Source organism: Centruroides sculpturatus, unplaced genomic scaffold (assembly GCF_000671375.1).
Source record: "Centruroides sculpturatus isolate CEXI.00-Female unplaced genomic scaffold, Cexi_2.0 scaffold107, whole genome shotgun sequence".
Taxonomy (NCBI): domain Eukaryota; kingdom Metazoa; phylum Arthropoda; class Arachnida; order Scorpiones; family Buthidae; genus Centruroides; species Centruroides sculpturatus.
The window spans coordinates 1,031,046-1,058,170 of record NW_019384422.1 but is presented as its reverse complement, the minus strand read 5'-3'; the positions used below and the strand labels follow the sequence as shown (position 1 = coordinate 1,058,170).

Here is a 27,125-nt window from a genome sequence, read left to right as displayed (position 1 = left end):
TGTAATGATGGAACCATTAGTTAAGTTTCCTTTTTTTTTTTTTTTTTTCTTTCTTTCTTTATAAAGATAACTTTATATAAAATCTGAAAAAAGTGGACTGTTTTCTTTATAAACAATTTTAAACTTAGAAAGGATAAACATTTTATAAATAAAGAAAGTAAGACGAGATTTAAAAGTATTGATCCAAAAGAGCAAGGAAGAATGTCAAAATTTTAAAAAAATAAAAATAATTTATATATAAACTTATAAAATATTAAAATTTGTTTATATACTCAGCTTTATAATAATTAAATTTATTAAAATTTAATTACTTGATCTAACTTTTTGGAAATTATTAATAAAGATATGAGGAACATGATAAAAATTTTAGCATCATTCCATTTTTCATTCTCCTCTCTCTCTCTCTCCTCTTCTCTCATTTGTTTTTTTCAATTTAAATAATTTTATTATCTTTAATGATGCTAAAACTATTATTTAATTATTTTATATGATAATGATGTATTTATAAATTTTATATTATTATTATTATTTATTATGCAGAAACAAATCTTATTTGTAATGAATGTTTTAAAGAGTGATGCGTGATTACTTTGGATAATGGCCAAAATATCACTCAACACATGTGTCATATTGGCAAATATTCAAAATATTTTCGATAATGCTACACGATTTTTCTCTCTTATTTATCATAATTATCATTTTAAATATCTTTGATGACTTTTAACTACGAATTTTAGCTTATTTTTAATTCATACGTAACATAAGAGAATGATATTTTCACTTAATGCACCGAGGAAGGAAGAATAAATTTTTTTCCCTTGAATATATTTTTTTTAAACAATTTAAAAAATAATTTATTGTTGTGAAAATACATGAATATCTTATATGTTTATATGCAATTTTATTATCTACATTTTCTTTATAAATTTAGCTTGGCATTTAAACAAAAATAATGGTTTTTATATGGCAATAAAGTTTGCTACAAACTTACAAGAAAATTATATTTATTATTATTATTTTTTATACTTTATTACTGATTTACGTTTGTTAAACTTTCAAAAATAATACGAAGAGAAAAAGAAAACATATTATTTCTCTTGAAATTACTTAAAAATTTACAAAAAAAAAATATATATATATATATTTTAGTTATCTGTTACTGTAAATATGACTTATTTTCCCTTGAATATTTAATCAAATTTTTGTAGGTTAGATGTGCAGTAAATTTTTAAAAAAAAATGTATTTATAAATAGGTTATATCATAACGTATTTAATTACTTTTCTTTTAGAAAAATTATTTTTAAAAAATGTTTGTTTGTACAAATGAAACTATGGGGAATTACAGAGAATAAATCAATACGTTTGGCTTAATATACTGTATCGATTTCAGTTTTGTGTAGTTATAGTACTGTAAATCTATATCATAAGGTATATATATATATCTATGGTTTATTTATTTTGTACAATATATAAAAGAACATATTCGCCTTTTTTTCAATATATTCATGTTTGGCAAATCCTAAGAAACTAGTTTTGTACAAGTTTATTACATATTTTACGAGAAACATATTTATTGATTCTGTTATCCAACATATTATTAAAATAATTCCTAATGCGTTGATAAAAATAAATGATATTTGATGAGGTTTATCTTATTTTCTTATATAATAAATTTAATAAGTTAATTTCATCTATTTTTAACGTTTACCTTAGGTTTATACATTTCGGAATTTTGCTATATCTTTCTGATAAAATATATTTTATATATCCTAAAATTCTATGTGTAAAAAAAAAAATGCATTTATATATTGCAAGAAAGCCTTGTATGTACTCAAATATGTTTTAAAAAAATATATATTTTATTTACCCAAAGAAATTTTCCTTTCGTATTTTTACATATTTTTAAAATATTTGAAATTTTTATCTCAAGTAATTTATTATAACACGTTTAAAGAAATTTATTTTATTATTTATATATAATATTTTAAATATAGTTATATAAAATAGATTTTTCTCGATGTATTTTGTAATTTTATTTCTTCATTTATTTATTCTTAGAATTTACAACATAACCATTTGCAATTTTCATTCATCCTAGTCTTAAAACTCGACCATTTATTCTTCTAGTAATAGTGACAGCTATAATTTCATTAATGTCTGTCTTTTCCTAATTAGTTTAACCAATTAAGATTATAATCAGTTAGACACGTGATTAATCTCCCTCAAGAAACTCCTACAACTTTTACAAATCCATATGGAATATCCATCCTTCCCTTAGCGACTATGTTTGCTAACACTGCCACTATCCATTTACGCTTATAGAAGGTATGTATATATACAGCGATAGATACACATATAACTGTATTAATTATAACGATATATACATCATATATCTAAATTTAGTATGGAGACAAACACGTTCAATTATAGTAGTATCGCTCAAGAAAATTGAAAAGGTGTGTAAATGTTGATACAGAGAAATGCGAGAAAGATTTACTTTGTCGAATATCCAGTAAGGATTTCTTTTACTTTTACAGTTTTTTTTTTTTCTTTTATATATATATAATATTGTACTAATTAGATGTTAAGTTTATATATGTTTAGCACGTATATTTTAATAATTTTTAAAAATATTTTAAATATGTTTTATCTTGGAAAAATTAATCTATTCGAAGATGGAAAGTTGCTGTTTTAATTATTGCAAACACAAGGTCTATAAACTGAGTTAATGAAGCCGTTTCCAAGGGAATTTTGTTTAATGAGAAACATACATCTCGTTTGTTACCAATTTAACCAACAATAATATACTTTTTTTTTTAGAAAAAAAAATCCTCATTCGAAATTTTCATTAACTTAGAATGAAATTGTTTTACCTTGTATTTTATATAAAGTTTATTAGATGTACCGTTTATGGCTCTTTCTATAGAATTGAGGGTTTACACTTACTCGGTGTTATCTAATGTATTTTTAAAGGACTTTTACTTGTTTAAATATTGTATTTCTCATTTACTCTTTACAATCCTTTGGCTTAAATCTTAAACAAAATAACGATTTCTTTTTATAGCGTATAATATTTAGAATATATATAAATTAAATATAAATCTATATAAAATTTGAAAATATAAAAAATTCTATATTCATTATATATAATAAATTCTTCGAAATAAACGAATTTTTTACAATTAAAAAGATAGGAATATGTAAAAAAATAATTGGGTTTTTTTATTACGCTTTCATCTCAAGCGTAAGAAACCATTACAGTGTATTTATTCAAACTTTACACGTTTCGACAGGAAGTGTGAAATNCTTCGAAATAAACGAATTTTTTACAATTAAAAAGATAGGAATATGTAAAAAAATAATGGTTTTTTTTATTACGCTTTCATCTCAAGCGTAAGAAACCATTACAGTGTATTTATTCAAACTTTACACGTTTCGACAGGAAGTGTGAAATTTAAATAAATGTTTTACATTTTCTTACTTGTCTTTTGGCGAGACGAAAGCATAAGAAACCATTATTTTTGAATATTCTTCGTATCTTGTTAATAATACATTATAATAAACTTCTATAACGTTACTTAAGAAGTAATAGTAGACATGTAATAAAAGTCTAATTATATGTAAAAATTCTCATGAAGGTAAATAGTCTTTTTATGATATGAAATAAATATAATTAAAGATTTTAAGTACAGTCAATTGGATAAATAAAAATAGGCGAGACACGTTTAATTGTCTGTTTCCTCAGACATCCATTTTGTTGAAATCTCTTATAGATGATGTCTAGTGTTTATCGCAAATGACGATGAATGTTCGTATCAGTTTCTTATATTTTCTAAGCTTATTATTTAGTCTATTCGGCATATATGCTTGGTATTAATATTTATTATATATTCATACAATATTTTATAAAATTTTATATTTTATTTATATAAAGAGTAATCGAAATTATTCGTGGTTTATAAGTATATATCGTAACGTATCTAAATACACCGTTTTAATAAATAATATAAATTTTTGAGGTGTATTTTTAATTTGTATTTAATGAGGTAGTGGAATATTACTTTAAACACATTTATGAATATATAATCTATTTTAAGTGTTTCTTAATGGCTGACACATTAGAGTATTTAAATCCGTTATTAATCCTCTCATAAAAGGAATTTAATGAGAAAAGAATATTAAAATTCTTACCGTGTCAGGAGAATTAGAAAATCTGACATGTTTCCAAAATAAATTTTATCTTCGCCTTTTTCTTTAAGTAACATTTTTGCTATTCCCATCATGAACGTGAATTTTTATATGGCACCGTCTTCATTACCATGACAACAGGTGATGTTGATCCGGATGATGCCATCCTTTTTATATAGATTATCATGTTATTAACTTTCTGTATCTTTTTGCTGTTTAGTCGTTAACATCAGCAAAAATTTTTACTAGTTTTCTAATCACCCGACTGTTTAGAAAGTCAGAAGTTAATAAATAATGAGTCAGAATTGTTATATGATACGAATTAACTGAAAGTGATACTGATAAGTTGTAATGCAAGGGAATAAATTATTTTTTATCCAACATAGAATATTGTAATTAAATTTTACAATTCTAAGCTGGAGATTTTATATTATTAAACAATTAAATCTATTAAAAACATACCCCATATCGACGTAGACATATTACTTAAGACTGGAAATTTGAACTGCTTTGTTGTGGTTTATCCTTGGTCAATTTTGTGTCGACAACCATCTTTAAACATAATTAGGTCAGTTAATTTTTTTCTTTTTTTGTTTTTTTTAATCTCCAGAGCGGCATTACGTGGCAAGCGTAGAGGCAACAACAATAATTGAACACGCTCCAGGCATTGGCGTTGAGTTGTGACAAACACTACACGAGTTTTGTCCTAGTTTGTTCGGCACAAGAGCAACGCAGAAGATTCGTAGTAGTGTTTTTGGCGTTTGGAATATTTCGTTGTTACGTCACGCCATTTTAGCTGTTGTGTTTACGTGTTACAAATACTTGGTGAGTAGTGTTTTCTGTATACCGAATACACGTAGTAGACGGAGTATCGATTAACCTTGAGACGTTTAACCTTGAAAGGTACTATTGTATGTTCTCAGGTAGTTTTAGTATGAAGAAAAGTATCTAATACATTGTTGCTAACGTGAGATAATTGTGGTTCACTAATTACGATCAGGTGACCACTTATTTTATGTAGCTTACGTAGCGCACCTGTATCACACACGTGACTATTTCGCTATTAAACTAAACCAGATGTCATGTGTTGTATAATACGTTCAGGTGAATATAATTTTAAGCCCGTAATTTTTTAGATTTAGCAACGATTAAGATCTATTGTAATTCGTACTTTTTGTAAGTATCAAACTTTTGCTGCGTTTTTTTTTCTAAGAATGATCCACTACTAAGCTTGATTCGGGATGGTTGAGTCACGTTACTCTTCTAAAACCGGTGACTTCGTGACTCGAAACACGAATCGGGATAAGTATACAGTTTGATGGCTTTACTTTTTTCTAGAACGTGATATTTATAGAAAGTATCGATTCTGTTTTTTTTTCAATTATGCTCCCAAATCCCTTGTATCGTGAGCGGTTACAAGCGCTCTCTCTTCGCTCTCCCTATGAGCTAATTATGTTAATTTATGCGCTAGTGGGAGGGCGAATTAATTAAGAGCCGTGTTTAGTAGTGAATAATTTCGTAGATAGCCCCGGTAGCGGGTCAAAGGGCGACATAGTAACCCCTATAGAGTAGAGGGTGAACGCCCTGTAGCAGAACAAAGACGCCACTATGACGTATCCCAGCATTCCATACGATGACTCAACCCAGACTATGGGGAAACTTAAAGATGTGTTAAGTTCAAGGTTAAATGTCTACAATGCTTTCCCTTATACCGGGTCGCTGTTTTGCTATCGCTTGTTATTTTAGTGTCTGGAACTTATTAAATTCCACAATTAAACACTAGAAACGTTAAATAATACACTATTTGTCTTACGTAAAAGTATTGTTGAGGTGTTACTGTTTTTCTACAACACAAACTGCACGTGTATACCCGCATGAAGCGGGTCTATAAACTTATCTCTGTGGATAAACATTAGATTTTCCACAAAGCTAGGGGTGGAAAATAGTAACGTGTCGTGTCACGTGACCGGATTGAGACGTCCAATAGTATTAAAAACGACAACTAGCTTCAAAGTTACATGGCTGTTCTGGCTGTTATCATGGTCACACTCGAGACAATTATAGGTAAGTAGATTTATATCGCCGTTATCAGTCGATTAAACATGTATCGCGACAAATTCGAGAGAGGTTTATTATTATTATTAGAAATAGGTCAAGGAAGTATTTTTTTTTTTATAGCTATAAATCTTTGTAGAGGAAAGCCAAGTCAGAACTGTGTATATGGAGAAGTCGATGTTGGAGGTCCTGACCGGAATCGTGAGGTTGAAGGATCATTTATACAACAGCTGCATTTGTTCCGCATACTTTAGTGGTTAGAAAAGTAATGATAAATAGAATTTTTCTTTAGTTAAAATTGTTTCCGAAAGAAAGAAAAAAAAATGTATAATAATCATGTTAAATATTGTCACGCATCAAATGTTATAATTTGTGAATATTGCGTCATAGATCGAAATTCTTGAAGTCGAAACTCTCGAATCACACGCTCTGTTAGATCTGTATCGTGTGCCACGTGACAGGAGTCAACCTGAGCCATTAATAATCCAGAATCCATTCTTGAAGTCTTTATCAGTCACTGCGATTTTCAAAGTTCATTTGATAAGCTTATTCAATAATCTAAGTTCTCCTCATGCGGGTGAGTTGACTTTATATTCCTCTCTCCGAGATGCTCCAGTTGGCTCCTATATCTTATTTATTATCTCCATAAAAGCTGCACGTAACAGAAACTTGATTCTTAATGATGATTTAGTTAAGTGGATCATATAATTTTAGTTAATTAGACTAGTTAATGAGTTTATTTAATTCTCTTCATCTTGGACGGAGCTTGCCTTGACTCATCCCAAACTTTACACATTTGAAGAATGTATTTTTAGTTGTATTTTGATTTTCTTGGCTGGATTTTTTTTCTAAATATATGTTAATGAATCGAAACATAATCTTTCACGATAGAATAGACAATTGACGATATGTAGCTATCGTCTCAGATGACAATAGAAGAATCGTGTTTCGAGCACCGGATGTGGATTTGTCCCCCCTCTTACTTCTCTTTGTTGCCATGGAAACGTCTAAAGGTATCATTGAACGTAAGCTGCAACACCTCGGGGTTTAAGAACCGTAGAGTACGGTTCGATGTCGAAAAATTGACTTCCTTTGTGTCATCTCCCATAGAATATAACTAGGAGTGACGACTGAATGCATTTTGCTTTTGACTGGTATTTTAATGCGGCAATTGCATATTTGCCCCGAAGAGTATGCATATTAACGAACTACAAAATCATTTTTACTGAAAATTTCTTCATTCTTTTGAAGTTTTTAAGCATTTACAAATATATTTTGACGTTTATACAAGAGCCACCACTCATGTAGTTTCGATATACACGAGATCACAATATATAACTAGCTATAAATAAAATATTACTAGTTTAAAATACTTAATTTTGGAATATTTTCATAGAATGTGAACAGATATTTACAAAATAACTAATTAATGATCCTTAAAAAGTCATTTATACTCTTACACTTATAAAATAATATCTATAGAGTCTATAGTTCCCAAGATCCCATGAAATAGATTATTCTTTAGATCCGTTTAAATTCCACAGAAATGATTTTTATGCTGTTCTTATACCCATAAAAACACATTTCTATAGCATAAGACCCAAGAAGTAGACTTATTTTCTGAAGAAAGATCTCTTTCTTTGAAAATCAACAAAAGAGCCTTTTATGTTGCCTCCGACACTCATGAAAAATTCTTGATAACAGTATGTTCTATTGCTCCTTTTAGAATTCACAGAAATGACTTCTATATAACTCTTCTAACCCCAAGAAAAAATATTTTTCTAGTGGTTTAAAGCCTGTCAATGGATACTTTGTAGTTTCTCAAAACCAGCGAAATACCTTTCTTTTTTATATTTATAATACCCATAAAAATCCTTTACTGTAGTCCTTTTAAAGGAGTGAAAATTATTAGATTTTTTTATGTTTTTTTAATGCAATTCAAAAGCTGAAGTATTCACGAAAAGGATTTTACTAACTATAAGGACTTTTATACTGCAAAGGATCTTTCAAATCGCTCTTACACCTCTTAAACAGACAACTGTATCTCCTTGTAACAATTTTCTTTTACAATTATTTTAAAATCTTATTAAAAAAAACCTGCTTTAACTCAAAGAAAGTTACGTACTAACAAGATAAAGTTATTTTTTCTTCACTTGTTTAAATTAATCCNTTGACCAGACGCAAAAGAAAAAGAAATTTAAAAAATAACTTTTATATTAAATTAGATAAAGTTAGATAGCGTAATAAATAGGATTTAACAATTTGGAGGGCTTATCGCACCAAGATGGACAGAAAAAAAACCCAGATTTTTACAAAAAAGTTAGTCTTTAATAATCACTTTCAAACTTAGTTAAAGATGCATTTCGAGTATAAGTACTTAACACTTAAGTGCAAAAATAACCTCGCTTCCGACTGTTATGCTCCCAATGGACCTCCTGGAGGAGAGCCGCAGGCAGGCCGCCGAGTGTTTAACGTCACTAGTTATTGATTCACGGTAGCTCTTGAACAAACTAAAAAAAAGCAAACGTCTACTAAAAATATAGTTAATCTAACCTTCAAATTTACTAACAACTCCGCTTACATTGAAATTCGAAGGATGATTGCTGTCGACATTACTAAAGTGCGGCCATGACAGTCCACGTAAGTAAAGTTGACCCATACTATATAATATGATATAATACAACGGATAAAAGTACGAAATAATTAATCGTGTTTGATATACCTTAATAAAAACATTTAATAACTTATTCGTTTCTAAAGAAATGAAAAACATTTGAAACATTTATGAAAAAACGTACGAAAAGTGGCAGCACTGTCGATTCGATAGATAAACCGTTAAAAAAATTAATTAAAATTCAAATAAAAATAATATACGATAAATGTTATACACTAATACTTAGATATAAAAACAAATTAATGATATACGATCAAATAGTACATCAATTAAACTTAAAATTAAATTAAATTAGATTAAATTGCAGTAACTTTACAAGTCTTTAACATAAGCAAGAAAAAACGAATTTTTTTTTTTGAAAAAAATACAAAATACAAGCAGATAAAAAAAGATACCAAACAGAACTACACATACTTGCATATTAACAGTATTTTTTTTGAAAAAAATAAAGCAAATATTACGAGTTAAACGAGGACATATTTTTATATAAAAACAACTAAAATATTGCAGTTTCTGTGTTTTTTTTTATATACAGTATTTTCTGATTTACCCTATCTGCTCAGTATCCCATTGGGATCTTCTCTCCTCTTTCTTATCTTCTTCCTCTTCGCTCCTTCATTCCCATCATTTCTTCAATCTGGACCCTCGAGTAAGCTTTACACCTAATAATAAGAAAGATTTTCATGTGAAAAATCAGAAAACATATTTAAGAATTCGGATTTTCCTTTTAAAAATTGATAAATTTTATAAATAAAAGAAGAATAATTTAAACTCTATCTTAGCCAATCTACATTTTTATAAGTTAAACGATGGAAAAACTCGATATAATTTCTATTTTACAGTATAAATATATGGCTTTTTTTACAATTCTATGACCTTTGTAATATTTTAAAGTATTAATTTAACAATAAAAATTAATAATTTAAGGAATATTTGTTTTTTTTTTTTAAATAACGTATCAAACACAAAGTAATCTATAAGTAAGATCATTAATCATCGACTATTGCTTAAAGCATTTTCTTATCTAAAACTACTCGATATATTGATTTAAACAATATTCTTAGAGTAAATTAGATTTTAGTTTTATTTAGTAAATTAATTTTAAACTAATAATCTCATTAAATTAATTTGTTATTATTAAAATATTAATTTCTCTCCAGAGATGGGAGAAGAAGGGGACCAAAAAAAAAAAAAAAATGTTTGTGGGAGATTTGTATCCAGATATTGTCGAAAAGCAAATATGATAGATACCAAGTTGAGCAAATTCCAATAAATTCTGGCAGAGACGAAGGAGTAAGAAAGTCTCTGAAATAGTCAAGTTTAGAGAAAAACTGCAGATGGCAAGGAATGAATATAATGTAAAGTGGCAGATGTCTTAAAGTCGTACTTTTCCATTTTTTTTTTCCTTTCTTTCTTCATAGTTATATAAAAAAATCCTCCTTCTTCAGTTACATTTATTGAAGTGAATTCTATGTTCCACTTTTAGAAGGCTATTTGTGAACTATTTTATTTTAAAGTGTTTTATTCTATACAGAAATGCACAATATTGTTAAATTATCCATAAGTTTCTCTCTCTCTCTCCCTCTCTAACTCTTCTCTGGGATGCTGCAATATCATTCTTGTATCCTAACGTACTTTATCAGTTTACTGTGATAAAAATCGATCGAAATTAATATTAAAGAAATTATATCAAGAGTTTTTTTAAAATAAATTTTCATTTTTTAATACAGTTTTTGATTTTATATATTATTAAAGAATTTCGATGAGTTCTTTTATTATCTAGAATATCCGTTTATTTTAGTAATTTTGTATGATTTAAGTTACGTTAATTGATAATACTATTCTATATTATTATTATAAGAGCAAATATACAAGTAATATTTTCAAAAATTGTAAAATATGCTTCATTTTATAACGTGTTTTAATAGACTATAACAGCAAAATTAAACTTAAATGTACTGTTAAATGTTAATGATGAGCTATTTCTCATTAGAAAGACAATTATATTAACATTAGACTAGATTTAATAACCTGCTTTAATGAATATATATATATATATATAAGTCAAAATTTTGATTTATTTTTTTTTATACTTGTTTTTATTATATAAATTTTTGTTTAATTGCTTTTCTTGTTTTGAAATTATAAAATTTAAACCTTTTGTATGAAAAATAACAAAACACAATAATTTATTTCTAAATTCTTTACTTATTTATAACAACAAATTATTGATAAATATAGCAAAACAGGTTCCATTTCTTTTTCTTTTCCTCATTGGGCTGATACGCTTTCTTAGTTCAACATTTTTCTTGAATTTTTGCTTGAGTTTATCAATATTATTTGATTTTAATATCTTTATTTTTATTCGTTCTTAACTCTGATTGGTTTTCTACGATGAAATGTTTCATATTTCATTAACATTTTCCATAATTTCTCGCTTTAGGAAACCAAAGAGAAAATAACATTTTGACTAAAATTAATAAATTCCATTTCCCAAAGCCATTTTAAATTGATTTAAATTATTATTGTAAATGTTACTTTAAATACTTTATAGCAAACTCTACCTACATTTTACAATTATTTCCGACGTTTTCGAGTAATAAAATCGCGTATATTGTTTATAAAGGTTTGGACGAGAAGACAATCAAATGGAGTCTCTCAAAATCTCAATTCTATTGAATTTATTAATATTTATCGAGATAGTTTCTCTCTATTTATTACAAAATAATATTTAATTATTACCTATTATATTATTATAGAATCAACGTAATTAAGAGAATAGAGGAGACAGGACACATCTAACATAAACACATTTGTTAGTAAATTTGCCGAATCGACATTGATACCGAATAGAATTATCAGCAAATCAAAGCCCTGTAAATCAATTTTCTCCTGTTTACTACTAAACTGGACAAAGATACTAATTGATAATTACAAATTGTACTTGATTCCTTACAACATGTTGATTATACGACATTTTCCACTTTTCCTTTGGTGACATTATCGATCATAATTTCGGAGTGAATTATAATTATCTTTCATTTCAATAATACGAAACCGAGCAGAGAGACGAATTCTGATGCTTTAAATTCGTATTTAACAGTAATCTCTTATAGAAATAAGAACCCTTTACGAGTTTGTAAACTTCTTCCTTTTGGGATGCATCATTAATCCACCGGGATAAATCATTTATTGGCTAGGAATATTGACAGAAAAAGATGGATTATACCATTCTAGCAACCAAACTTGACTAATAGTGCATTAGATAGCACTCTGTATCAAATGATTTAAGTAATTTATCATTTTGTTCGCAACTAGACAGAGATTGAAAACGGGGGTAGTTAAGAGTAGAAAAAGTTGTTACCAACTTTCTAATCTCTTTCCGAAAGCATTTGTCTTCCGATAACAGGTAGGAAGGATATAGATACCAATTAAATTTATTCGCCAAATTATCAAAATATATTCGAAAATTACACGCTGTTCTGATATTTATAAAGGCGTGAATCGATGCATAAATGAGTTAATGCATCAATGACTAGAGATTGGTTTAAAATCGGATCATTTTGTCAGTCGATTTAAATAGTTTTTAGTAAATTCCCCTTGTTTTTCTCTAAGTTTACCAATTGGTAATCGAGAACACGAGTGCCGATCGTAAAATTCGACAATGGTCGTTGACCTACGGCTAGAAAAAATATTTCAGAGTTAAGATTTTCAGTGGAAAATCGCGTTTTTTTCTTCTAAATTTACTACCGAATCGTTAGTGCATGTCAGTTTTTTCCTTTAAAACTTATCGCACTTACAAGTTAGACGAATAGGCAAACAAAAAACATGGCATTTAGCATATTAAACTATGTTTAATACCTTTTATAACTAACCAATTCCACACAAAAAAAAAAAGAAATTAACTTCAACAACTCGTAGATGCAAAGTGAAGAATTGGTATTCCATTTGCGACTATTCAGCGAATTTTATTTTAGTATAAAATAAAGTAGAGTTTTGAACATTTCATTTGCAAATGTCAGCATAAGTACAGTACATAGAAGATAAGAAAAGAATAAAGAAAATATCTTCTAAACTGTCGAACATTATACGAAAATAATGATCAATTTTGATTCGGACATACAGTATATACTGATAAAAGCATTATTTGTTTCCTCAGTATATAGACCCACTGCAATTCTAAAGATCTGAGTAACATCTGCACCCTATACTTTGCATAGTTTGCCTAAAATGTACTTGGAATGCCAACAGTTTAGTAGCTTAAAATTAGAATTTCTAAGTATACTTTGGATTTCAATACGATATTTATTTATTTTTTTCTAAATTGTATCGATTTTTTATATAGAAAATACTTTGATATATATATATATATATTTTCAATAATAAATATGTAAAACTGTTTAAAAGTTTAAAGGAAAGTTAAGAGATGAGTTCTGAATAACAATAATATATTAAAATTTCTTAATATTGTAGTAATAAAATACGATGAAAATTTATTATATGAAAAATATTTTTAATAGATGAATATTTTATAGTTTTATGGCATTAAAATATATATTTTTTTATTATTCTATCGAAATTTCTATTGTTATAACAACAAAAAAAAATGCTAACGTTTACTCTCTTATTTTTTTACTGTTACAATTTAGTTTTCTAGGTATTAAAAAAGCTATTTTCTTTATTTATTCCTTCAAAATATTTAAAATATACAATATAAATATGCAGATGTATTCGAGATTAGTTGCTAAAACCAAACTTAAAATAGCAATGATACATTAAATATTTATTATTTTGTTAGGAGAAATCGTGCTACTATAACACACAAGGAAGCTTTATATACATATTTTATTCATATTTTTCTGTTAGAATTTAAATATTTTTGATAATTTCTTAAATCATTATCCTTAAATTTTACTAATTTATTTAAAAATTTCAATTAAATAAAACAAATTCGTTCGTTATTTATCTAAATCTTCCTATAAACGTCTGTAATAATAATAATTATTTTTAACTATAATTGAATGATTTAGATTACTTCTTCCTAATATATATATATAAAATTTGTACTCCTCTAAGGATTTCCCGAGTTAAAAATAAAAGATTTTACTTTAAACATAAACCAGATTGAAGTTAATCCCATTTAAAAATCCTTCTATAAAAATCTATTTTGTTGTTGTAGCAGTAAGGCATATCGATCGTATATGTATCTTTTATACAGAGCTTAGAAGTGAATTTGTTTATTAGAAATTCAAACCTTTCTACTAAAATATATTATATACATATATATATATATATACTTAGCCCCTAGCAATTTCACGCAATTCTTAGGAGAATGCTATCGAAAACCATTTCGAGTACAGTTCATATTAAATTTTCTCTGTAAAATGATGTTGTTGGGACTATCAAAAAGCATATTTTAAAGGCAATTTTCTGTATTTTCTTTATTTAAAAAGTGGAGGAAAAATGGCTCAAGTGTTTCCCTTCCTTCGAAACAGCTTGTAATTATATTTTTCTAACGAAAAAATTATCAAGTAAATCGTTTCTTTATGTTGTCAAACAATGAGGTAGGATGCGGAGGAATCTTTTAACACGAAAATAATCTGTGGTGAACTGAAGTGATAAAGAGATAGAAAGGTAAATGTTCTGTGCTTTATAATACACCATACAACACTTATAGAATTTCTGAAGAGACATCTCAGCATAAACACTTCAATGATTTTCTGAAGATGTTCGCTTGTTTTTTGATAAAAAAAAAAAAGAAACCTACTTTAATTCATGATGATTTCTAGCTTCGTCTGTGTTAATTTAATGGCGAATATGATACAGAACAGGAAATTTTTATAATCATTAACCGTTTAAAATGGTTTCTAATGCAATGCAGGAAGGAAATGGTTGCTAGTAAGGACATCTTCTCGTTTCATAATTGATGATACTGTTAAGATATGGAATATTTGATGAATTAAAGTGCAACAGTTCATTCAGTTTAAGTTAAGTTACGAAGAGTTTAATTAATTTATATTTAATATATATATATTTTTTTAATTTTAAAACAGTTCCGGATCAATTTTTATGTAAAAATAAATGATATTAATTCACGAAAATTAAATATAAAAAATGTTTTTTTTACGTCAGAATTATTCGGTTTTCGTGCTTTAAAAGTATTAATTTTATATTTTAAAAAGGTCATGAATTAATTTGCACGCAACAATTGATTATATATTTTAAATAATTCGATTTAAAACAGAACGAAAACATATAGAAACGTTTCATATTTAAGTATATAAAACCGAGTAATTCATTAAAAATAATTGAATAATTTTATAAATTGTCAGCATGAAATATTAATTACAAGATTAATTACTCGTATTGCAGTCATTCAATATAGTCTAAGTGTATTATAATAATAATATTGAGCCAACTGCTGCTCGCTTCTCAGAATTACTCAAGGTTTTTGTGGTTATTTTTTGACATAATACGCTAAAACGATCGATTTAACTCCACAGATGAAGCCACAAAAATAATTTAGCTATCGAATTCTTCAATTTAATTTATATTTTCAACGTGTTCTTTAATATAAATCTTTTAAAAAAAATCACTTTTTAAACTTTTAATCGGTTTTAAAGTATAATTATATCGATTTAGTTTCGTTAATTACTTTACTGCAATATGATTTAATGTATTAAAATTCAATTTAGTAAGGATTTTTTGAAGAATATTCATGGATTTATCTATTAGTTTATATTGTTTTCTAGAGAAGTTTATCGTTTATTATACAGTGTTATATGTGATATAATGAGCAAAAAAGTTTGAATATTTTGAATTTTTATAAGTAAAACATCAACAGAATATTTTAAATATATATATATATATATAGTAGAATATATATATATATATATATATTCTACTTAATTTGTGACGAAGATTATACGAAAAGTGAGTTGAAGCTATCTAAAAATGCTTTTTGAGGCTTATGAATTGGAATATTAGGACCCATAATCGCGTCGTAAATTATTAAGCAAGGATTTACATCATTTGCCATATTCAATGATATCAAATCTTACTTGGTACACTATTAAAATCTGCAGATTTTACGTATAGCCAGATTGCATTATCACATTTCCTCAGTGTTTACTAAACGCTTAACATCCTTAATCATTAACGAGGAAAACATTTAATCAGAATTTAATGACCGCAATTATCCAAAATCCGAAAATACAACATTAAATCACTAGTATATTCTGCATATTTAACTTTCATGTTCAAAAAAAAAGAAACCCCTATCTTCAGTTTTTTTTTTCTCTCTCTTTTAATGGTATCTTTATCCCTTTGATTAACGCTTAAAGTATTATAAATACTCTGAAATTATAATTCACCTTTCTCTGGAGTGATTATAATTAAAGACTTAATTAAATGATAGATTACAAGAAGAAGGATCCAATTTTTACAAGGGTTTTGTGGTATAATTTCATCAAATTCGCTCGACTTTCTTATACAGAATATGAAGATTAATTTACTATTCCCTTTAGATATAATAAAATAAATAAATTAGAAAATTTAAGACATAATTAAGGAAATATTTTTAAAGATTTACATGAGAAAATCATTAATTTTTTTTTTGTTATAATAAATTATTTTATGTCAACAATTAAGTGTATTCAGTTATCCTTATATAGAGAAAGAGAGAGCTGTATGCAACTGCTAACATCTTGAAAAATATCCAATTATTTATTATTTATTTAATAGGAATATATTATTTTAAGCTTTATAATATATTATTAGTTATATAAATAGAAAAACACCTCCATTTATCCTTATTACAAGTGAAGAAAGAACACATTCCAATTTTGATAATGTATTATTTTATTATTTATAAAACAAGGGAGAGAGACGATGAGTAAAGAAATGATGATAAATTTATTAATATTATCATTTATAGGCACGATTGTTTACGTTACACGTATAGACTTTCTCATATCCGAATTTAATGTTGAAATATGTGTATACCATTACACGTTGATTAACATTAAAACCAAAGAGCTAAGTAATACCATTGCTGTAATTATATCAGCGAGTCCTGTTTGGTGATGTAGAGATTCTCATAGGAATTTTCGCACTATATAATACCTCCAGATACTCTTTATTCTGCTAACATCGCATTTCACTTCCAAATGTTTGCTTGGTGTATACATAAGAGATCTAATCTTGTACAATATCCAGATTTCAGGCACTAATTTAGAATCTGCTATTTGTTTACTGCGAAAATAATCTGTAAAAAAAAATAAAAAGTATGTTCGACTTATCATATCGATCGCCTACAACACGATCTTACAACTTATTGACGTTTAAATGTTTACTTGTAAAAGCTTTTACTGAATTATTCAATGACTTTTAGAAACTAGTTTAGTATTTGTTAAAGCAAAATGCATAATTTATGTTTGATTAAATAAGAATGAACCATTATAGATTCGAGCTAGAACATGAATTAGTTATCCTATTCCTAAAGGAACCGTTACTTACAGATAAAATTTCATAAATTTCAATTTTCAAGAGACATATAAAGGTGTTACTGCAGGCGTGAGACTAATTTCTAGCCTTTGTAACCTTGTAAGAAACCTTAATTCATATCCAAAGTTTGGATTTTTAGTAAGAATAAACAAGAAAATATCATAACTTTTCTGTTTCGTGATCGATATAGAGTCATTAGCTACGTGATTTTTGCCTTAATTCTGTTAGCAATCAGCTTGTTTTCTTTTTGAACTGAACACACAAAGGATGGCGATTCTCAGATGCTGAAAAGTGATAGAAATTGTTTCAGAAAATGTACGTATTTGTAAATAATATTTCCTTTTTTTTAAAAAAAAAAAACCTAATATTTCTCTGCTAGATGTATCAAGAGAGAGATCGAATTCAGTTAGGAGTGCGGTTATGTAAAGTCAATTTTGTACACGTCCCCTTTGGCTATATTAAATTTGTAGTTATCCTGAGCGGCTAGTAATTTAATTTTACTGTTTAATCTACCATAAATTCGTATCAATTCTTTAAAATATCGATTAAAAATTTACTAAATTGAATTAAATTAATTTACATAAAGCCAGAAAATTCCATACATATAAATATATTTACTATTTTGAAAGTTAATTAAAACATTATTTTTTTTTGGTTTTTAATTGTAATTTAAATTGTGTATAGAAAAGTTCATTTTATTTCTATAGAAATTCAACAAAGAACTTTTATAATTCATTTTATTATTATATTGACAACAATACAATTTATCATATCCCTTGAAAATACTCAGTTACTTTAAAGGTAATTTGTTCAGGATGTTAAAAATATATTCAATTAGTTTTTTATTTTTTTATTTTTAGAATAAAATTATTTTATTTTCTACTTCACTTCTGTTCTCTTCACAATTCGAAATTATTCAATTACTTCTATTGTGATGTAAGATGTAATTTAATCCTGTACTGAAAATACTCAGTTACTTCTATTGTCCGTACCGTAGTAACAGATTACCAAAGGCTTGTAAAAAAAAATAAAAAATTCTATTATTTTTCTAAACAGTAACTGAATATTTTTCTAAAGTAATCAATTTTCTAAAGGTAACAGATTACGTTCCTTCTAGTAACAATTATTTCAATTGTTTCATTTCTAGTTAGAGACGTGCTAAATTTATATAATAATATATACAATTTTTAAGGTTAAATATCTTTAAAATTCAGATAAAAATTCAATTTTTCTAAATAATAATAATTGAATTAATTGCCAGTTAACAGTTTAATTTTCAAGCATTCTAATGCTTGAAAATTAAACTGCATTCAAGCATTCTAATGCTTGAATGATGCTTGAAAATTATGCTTGAAAATTGATTGAATGCTAATGCTTGAAAATTAAATGCTTTAAAATTGCTTGAATTCTAATGCTTTAAAATTATGCTTTAAAATTGATTGAATGCTAATGCTTGAAAATTATGCTTGAAAATTGATTGAATGCTAATGCTTGAAAATCATGCTTGAAAATTAAATGCTTGAAAATTGCTTGAATTCTAATGCTTGAAAATTAAAAACTATTTGTTTCAGAATGTAATTATTCAATTATAATTGAAGATGTGTTAAATTTAAAACTACAATAAAATATATATATTTTTAAGGTTAAATAACTTTAAAACATAGAATTTCCTCTTTTATTAATCTAATTTTCTAAATAATAATTGGATATTTTCTAGAGATAATCGGTTTTCTAGATTATTATGTAGATTTTGTCTCATTTTTTTTTTCTTTTCTCACGAAATTACTATTTTATTCTAGTTGAAAATGTGCTAAATATGTAAGTTAATAATTTTTTTTTTTTTGGAAATTATTCTTAAGATTAGATCCAAACATTTAAAAAAAATATATAGATATATATTTAATCTTAAAAATACTTGTCTAATTAAAGATGCTTGCATCTTTCACTGAAGCAGACATGAATAATAGATTACTTAATTACTCATAAACTTTACTGTTTCTCGATTATAATTATTAGCTTAATTATGTAAAATCAGAAGTACAATATGTATTTTATTTTTTATTTTTCTACAAGGATTTTCTACTTAAAATCTCATCGAAATTCAACAAATCTCTATATCTACAGGAAGAATTTTAAACTTATTTTTCTATATCCATAACAAATTAAAATTCGTAATTAAATTAATGAAGTATATGTTTAAATATATTTAAAAACTGCAGGAAGTTTTGGCATATTAAGTGAATAAATAAATAAATTTAAAAAAAGAAAGGAAATAAGCAATTATTTTAAATAAGTGATTCGACTTTCAGTAAAATATCGATTATTTCTATCAAGTGTCAGCTGCAGAACAGATCATTCGATCAGCCTATTCGCCAGGAAAAAAAAAATTTTAACTCTNATTATTCGTGAATCGAGTTTCAAAATCTTTACTTTCCTGCAACTGTTTCGATTTAGACGGAGTGTTACTGTATTAATATGATGCACGCTATTTACTTGTTAAAATTGTTAAATATCAAGTATATCACGTGATTGTGTGTTAACTGGCTGATATGTTATCAATGTAATATGATCTAAAGGAAAATGAGAACGTCTAAACTTAATACTCGCATTTTTAAGTTATCGATTGATATAAATTAATTGATTCGTTAGCTGTGATATTCTTCTTTAGAGTATTGTTCTATGTAATTTAATTTATCTCGAATAGAATAAGAACTATTGATTTTAGTAATGTTATTATTAATTTAGTTTTATAACGTACCGCTTGTCAAAATAATCCAATTTTATATAATATAAACTTCTAATTTTTGATAAAAATTTCATACGGAGAGAGCGTTAAATGTCAAATATATTTGTAAGTATACTTAATTTTAAACGTTAAACATATACTGAATGCTGTAATTTATTTTTCTAAGGATTTATCATTTCAGTTGATTGCATTAAACTAAATATAGATGAAGATTTTTTGTTCTGGAACAGTTCATTGATGCTCTTTTCTCCATGATTTTCTTTCAATAGAAGGCATAAATTGCTAATTTACAACTGGATTTATACTTACTAATACATAAATTACGTTTTGTTTGCTGTAAATAATTAAAATTAAAGCTATTTTATAATGTGGCATATATCAAAATAATATAAATTTTCGATAAAAAAAATTTTGTAAGAAATGCATCAAATGTCAGATATATTTGTAAATGTGTTTAATTTTAAACTTTAAACACATGCTGAATATTGCAATTTACTTTATAAAAAAAAAGGTTGATTTGATAAAATTGCATTAAACTAAATATAGATGAAGATTTTTGTTCTGGAACAGTTCATTAATGCTCATTTTCTCCATGATTTTTCTACAATAAAACGCATAAATTGGTAACTTTATAATTGAATTTGTAATCAGTAATAAGTAAATTACATTTTGTGTACCTTAAATCACAAGTGATTAAAATTAATTGTGGTTTATAATGTGATACTTGTCAAAACAATCCCATTTTATGTATAACAATATAAACTTCTAATTTCTGATAAAAATTTTATCCAAATTACGTTAAAGATTAAATATATTTGCAAGTATACTTAATTGTAAACCTTAAACACATACTGAATAATATAATTTATTTTCCTGGTGATTTATCATTTCAAAATATTGCGTTAAATTAAATGTAGATGAAGATTTTCATCCTGGTACAGTACTTGTTGAAAATATTGTAAAAATCGTATATTCTCGACGATTTTCTTACGATAAAAGGCATAAATTAATAATTTTACAATTACATTTATATTTATTAATGATTAATGTCGCGTGCAGAATAAAATTCGAAGAGGAGGAAAAAAAAAATAAAATTTCACTCCCCTCCTAAAAAAACTCACTTGTCACGTGAACACAAAATAAAATACATAAATAAATCACGCATCCTAATTATGCTTAATGCGAATTTATAATCGATAAAATGCACTTAGAGTAACTCAATTAAAAAATGAGGTTATATATTTACTATTTTTAGAATAATTTTATAAAATTTTTAGTCATATTTTCGAAGTGATTTTATAAGATAAAAGGAATTTATATATGTATATAATGTAATATTATGTAAAAAAAAAAATAACAAAAATCAATTTTGTAACTGAAAAAAAGATGAAAATCTAAATTGATGCGATCCTTTTCTTGTCAAAAATCGATGACAATGATGAAAATGAATGTGATAAGAATCGATACATGTGCAGAAAAATGCCGAAAGTAAGATTAACAAAAGGCAAGGGAATACAAATAAATAAATAAATATTCAGGTAAATAGAAATCAATGAAGACTTAAAGAAACTAAGATAAAATATGAATGCAGGAGAGTAAAAAAAAAAAAAAAACTCAATGGAACTTCAAGAAAAATTCAAAAAATAAAAGGAAAAAAAAGAAAGAAAAAAAAAATAATAATCAATAAAAACGCAGGAAAAATGAGAATTGAGAATGTAGGAAACTGAAATCAATAAAAGTGAAAGGAAATTCGTAGATGTAAGAAAATGAAAGTTAGAAGAAAATTCAAAGGAATACAAGTAAAGGATTAGTGAAAGTAAACGAAAAATAAAGACAAAAGAAAAAGAAAAAAAAGAGATCCGTGAAAGTTTTAGTTGATTGAGACAATTTAGAATGTAAGAAAATGAAAGTGAAATTCAAACAAGTAAAAGTAAAGAATGAAAGAAAGAAAGAGAGAGAGATCGACGAAACTGAAAATAAATTTCGACAAAAGAAAGAAGGGAAAAAATCAATGAAAATGAAAGAAAAAAAAAAAAAAGAGGAAGTGATGAAGGAAAATAAGCGACGAACATTAAACATAAGAAAATTAAAATTAAAAAAAGTTAGAAAGCACAGAAAAATAATAATAATGAAAAAAGTAAAAGAAAGTTTTATAAAAATGATAATTGTTGTTAGAAAAGTATGGAATTGATTAAACTGTAACGTTTGTAAGATGGGGAAAGAGAGAGAGAGAGAGAGAGACCATCTACCAGACATGAATATGCAGATAGGGGTTTAGTTACTCCAGGAGTGACTCATCCATCACGTTACTACGCTTTTCCTATCAAGATATGTTTCGCCTCTTCACATTGGTTCCCTAACGAGATGTCAGAATTGCGCGAGATTGTCAATATCGTCCAATCAAGTAGCCGAAAATTGATTAAACGATAGCAAAAATGGCGGACAATTTTAACTGAATCTTTGTGAAAATTTATTTATTTATTTATGTAATTTATTACTGATTACGTCTTAAATTCATTTCTAATATCAATTTTATAATAAATTTAAAATACGAGAGAATTTTTATAAAAATATACCGACTTGAAATTTTATATCATGAAATTTATCTAAACTCATTTGAATATATTAGAAACTATAAATATTTAAGTAAATTCACAAAATAAGCAAAATTATATATATATATATATAACAGGTCACGTTTTTTATACATTTAAAAATAATTTATTAAGTTTATTTTTTAAACGAAAGTTGTAAATTTTAAAATAAAAAATAATAAAAAAAATTCTAATTGAATACTCTAATTTTATATATATAAAAATAGTTTTAATTGATAATTTTGAAGATGTCTGAGAGTCACGTTTGTTAGGTGACAGAGTTTTGATCACGTACAGTACAAATAAACATTACTAGTAAAGGTGTCGATGTGTTCACGTCTCATATAAGAAACGTGATCGAACGACTTTCCATCAAGTATTTATAAAAGCTCGTTACATTTATATTTATTAATGATTAATGTCGCGTGCAGAATAAAATTCGAAGAGGAGGAAAAAAAAAATAAAATTTCACTCCCCTCCTAAAAAAACTCACTTGTCACGTGAACACAAAATAAAATACATAAATAAATCACGCATCCNCTGAAAAAAAAAAAAAAAAAAAAACTGGAGTTTTAAAATACTTTTAAAAATGTAAATTATTTTTAACATTTAAATGATTTAAAATGTCATTAAAATTTAAAAATTTATTATTTAAAAAGTAATTTTAGTAGATATTTTAGAAAATTTTCACAAATAGCTCACCAGATGGCAACACTTAAAAGGAAACAGAATAAAATTAAAATTCATTTAAATAAATATGAAATAAATTGAAATTTGAGTAAATATTTGATTTTAAAGTATTAAAATAATTTAAACTTTATAAAAATAGAAAATAATTTAAAATAAATTTTTGATAATTTAATTCACTTTAATTAATTTAGTTAACACCGAAGTAAACTTATAAATTATATTTAACTAAGTTTTGATTTCCTTTTGTTGTTTTGAAGTTTAATTTTGTACTAAACTTTGACAAAATGATTGAAACTTAATTAAGAATCCGCATACAAACTGTATTGTTATAAAGTTTTATAATTAAAATATTTTCACTGGATGAACATTTATCTCATGTTAGAAAGCTGTTTGATGCAATCGAGTAGCGAAGCATGAGATAAATGACAATGAATCTTCTCCTTCTCCATTTCCATATTAAAAATTGATGTAAAATGACTTATGTTACTAATTATTTCGTCACAAAAAGAACAAAACCGTTCATTTAGACAAATCAAGTTATCTCCTCGGAGATTTCTTCAGCTTTAATCTGAAAATAGCTTTAATTTATTCATGATCACTTTGATGTTATCTCATCTCGGTGCTCCCTAATTTTCTACCTAAAAAGAAGAGGGGGAAAAAACCATTTTAAACATTCATTACTTTGCCAAAATTCGCTGAATGGGCTTTAGTAGATACCATATCCACTCATTAACAATATAAATTGATATTATCCTATCAAAATCGAGTCAATATTTTAGGCATTAAACGAGTCGATATGTATCATTCTAGAAGAGTTATAAGCCACTGATAGCAATAATGTTATTGAAAATGCATGTAACTTAGTTGCACGATAGTTAACTTACTTAATTATCTTTCGATCCTCATTAAACACATTCGATAGAAGCAAATTATACGGTTGGTTAGAAGCCAAATGTTGTACACAAATTTACCTTATCCTTTATGAAAGATAGGAAAGTAATAAGATGCGAATTGTTTATGAAGTTAAGAATCTGTAAATAATTTACACTCTCTCATTGAAATTTAATCTACGCTTTTCGTTTAAGCAATGATTAACTAACTCTTTATACAGTATTTATCATATAATTTATTAAAATGGTGTCACGCTTTCTTTACAGAAAGTGATTGGGGAACCGAGGAAAGTCAGTCAACGAGCAGTAGCAGCGGAGGTTCTGCTGTTAGAGGTGAGTAATAATCTAATAATTTATCACAAAATCGATTATTCTCTTGTTTGAGTAGAAAACAAAACCTTCTTTGATCCCAAGAATGTTAATTGAATGTGATTGTATCATCTCGGTTTACAAGATCACTGACTACAAAGAGACAGGAGCCAATTTCGGAGGATGGCAGTAAACTAGGGTTAATTTTAACTCAATTTACTTCGATATAATTTTGTTTGTAAATTGCTAAATAGAAATTATTGCCAATCGATCAAATTTTAATTTATATTTTTACTATATATATAAGGAGGTTGCTCGCTAACTAACTAGGATTCGTTTCCTAATTAAATGTCGCTACAGTTTACATTTAGTTTTAGCTTCAAAAAATCAATAAAAATATCTTTGTTTTAAGAAATAGATTCTTTAAGGGAAAAAAAGACTTTTGCAGCGAGATATAACTGTTCTTTTTTATGAGTTATTTGTCTCCATTTTTACTTCTGATGTGTAATTTTATTTAAGCAAAGATAGTGGCGAATAACTGATTTAAGGAACACACATAGACCCTATTTATATATAAAAAAAAGGAGAAAATTGTTAGTCACAAAACACTCATTCTTATGTACCAGGTGCAACAATTCCCGTTCTCCAGACAAGCTTTATCGATCGAAATTCTATCTATTATTCAGAACTTTCTCATACAACCTGAAGACCCTAATACTATTTTATTATTCTATACTGTAGACTACAAATAAACTAATTTTTTTCTATTATTCTAGCTGAATTGAAAATCGTTTCTGTTTATGATAGACTCAAAACTGTTCGGTTTCTAATTACATATTCAAAAATATATTTTGTACTGAATCATTATTCAATTTCGTTATTTGTCCACATCATCCTGTAATCGACACTTTAATATATAATTTTATAACGTTTTTATTGGTTAAAATCCCTTATGGGCGTAACTTATATTTTATATAACCAAACGTGACGCAGACGTCAATTATCATTTGCAATATTCGTGTTCTATTGGCTACTTTCTTATATGTGGGCGTATCTTCCATTAGGAATTGTTTTGTGGCTTCATGTTGTAAGATAATAAGAAAAAGCGGTCAATGACATCGAATTATGATTCGAGTTGGCTTCTTTGAATGTTTTTCTGAGGAATTTTTAAAGAATTATTTATATATTTTTTTGTATATTCTACAATATCTCTGGAGGTCTCATAGTTTAACCACGTCTATGACGTGACGTCATCTGGGAATCTGCGTGAAGTCACGCTGTGCATCATCCAATCAGCATTCCTGACGGAAGAGAGGCAGTCACTTCTCCACCTGTTGGCGAGTACTGGATGGAAAGGTCACCATGACAACCAGGTAGATTCTCACCTGATTGTTTCAACGGAGATGCTGGGAACATGATGCTATTTGAGGATTACTTGCTGTGATTGCTGAGATCAGTGCCTCCAATGACTGCTAAAATCTCATTGCATTATCAAGTATTAGTACATCGACCAATTTTCTGTATGCCATGGGCAACTGTCCAATTTCTCCTCATGCTCTTTTGTTTGCTGCCACTCGACCTGTGGGAAATAGCAATGAAAAATCGGCACCAGTTGTTGAACGGCATCAAGATACGGCTCTAGATAAGAGACCCGAAATACACCAACAAGAAAATTCATGTAAGTACAACTTAAATGGGATATTCAATGCATTTAATAGTCTGCTCCAGATGAAAAGTGTACAGGATTGGGATCAATATATACAAACTCCAACAGCTATTTTTAGAAACAAGCAACCTTATTTACGTTAAACCGGTTTATAAATAGTTATAAATCTGTTTAGAATGACGTTAGAGACCAATTTTTTCGCGTATCAGCATAATTTAGAGAGCCATTAACAAGTTTATAAGTTCTGCAGGACGGAGATAAAAAAAGAAGAAAAAACTGTCGCGATGAAGGGTAGATGAGGGATTGTTATTGTTGACGTCAGCAGGGATCAAAAGATGATGTCTGAGCAAATGTTGTCGTATCGCTTTCCTATCTAAGCTTTACAGCAATATTCTTCAGCCCCTTGGCATCTTCGTGCTTCTCTCTATAATCCAATTATTCTATCGTTGTCTCATGCAATGCATGGTAGTGAGAGCGATAAATCGAACCGTGGCCAGACTAAACGTACTGTACTTAATAGTTAAAAAAAAAGTATGTTAAATAAAAAAATATACAGTTTTAATACAAATCAACCATGAAATTTAATTATAAAAACGAGTTCCTTAAAAATTAAGAAAAAAAAATAAAAACTATTTAAAGTTAGTTGTAAAATCTATCACTAGATGGCAGGATATTAAATTTTAAAATTATTTAATTTAAAATTAATATTTTATTAAGAATTGTACTCAGAAGATATTTATTGTTAATAAGAAATTAATAAAAACAAAATTTTTAATTTTATAATAAAAAAAAAAATTTACTTAAAAA

General features: G+C 26.6%; 1 protein-coding gene and 1 long non-coding RNA gene across 15 annotated transcripts in view; one reads left to right on the top strand and one right to left on the bottom strand.

Moving 5' to 3' along the window:
• LOC111619465 overlaps positions 1-4,773 on the bottom strand; it is a 15,334-nt gene extending 10,561 nt beyond the window's left edge. The window contains exon 1 of one of the 2 annotated variants that reach the window (XR_002755756.1): positions 4,652-4,773. This is a non-coding gene — a long non-coding RNA (uncharacterized LOC111619465). Of the gene's footprint in view, positions 1-4,192; positions 4,589-4,651 lie in introns of those variants that run through there. The other variant, XR_002755757.1, reaches the window with a different exon arrangement.
• Positions 1-27,125, top strand: part of LOC111619461 (coiled-coil domain-containing protein CG32809-like) — a 147,313-nt gene that overhangs the window by 11,143 nt on the left and 109,045 nt on the right. For 11 of the 13 annotated variants that reach the window (XM_023361176.1, XM_023361177.1, XM_023361180.1 and 8 more), the window contains exon 2: positions 24,611-24,676. The exons of 1 other annotated variant lie outside the window; for it this stretch is intronic. In XM_023361176.1, coding sequence (XP_023216944.1) covers positions 24,611-24,676 — 66 coding nt within the window. Of the gene's footprint in view, positions 1-6,108; positions 6,254-24,610; positions 24,677-27,125 lie in introns of those variants that run through there. One more of the 13 variants, XM_023361188.1, reaches the window with a different exon arrangement.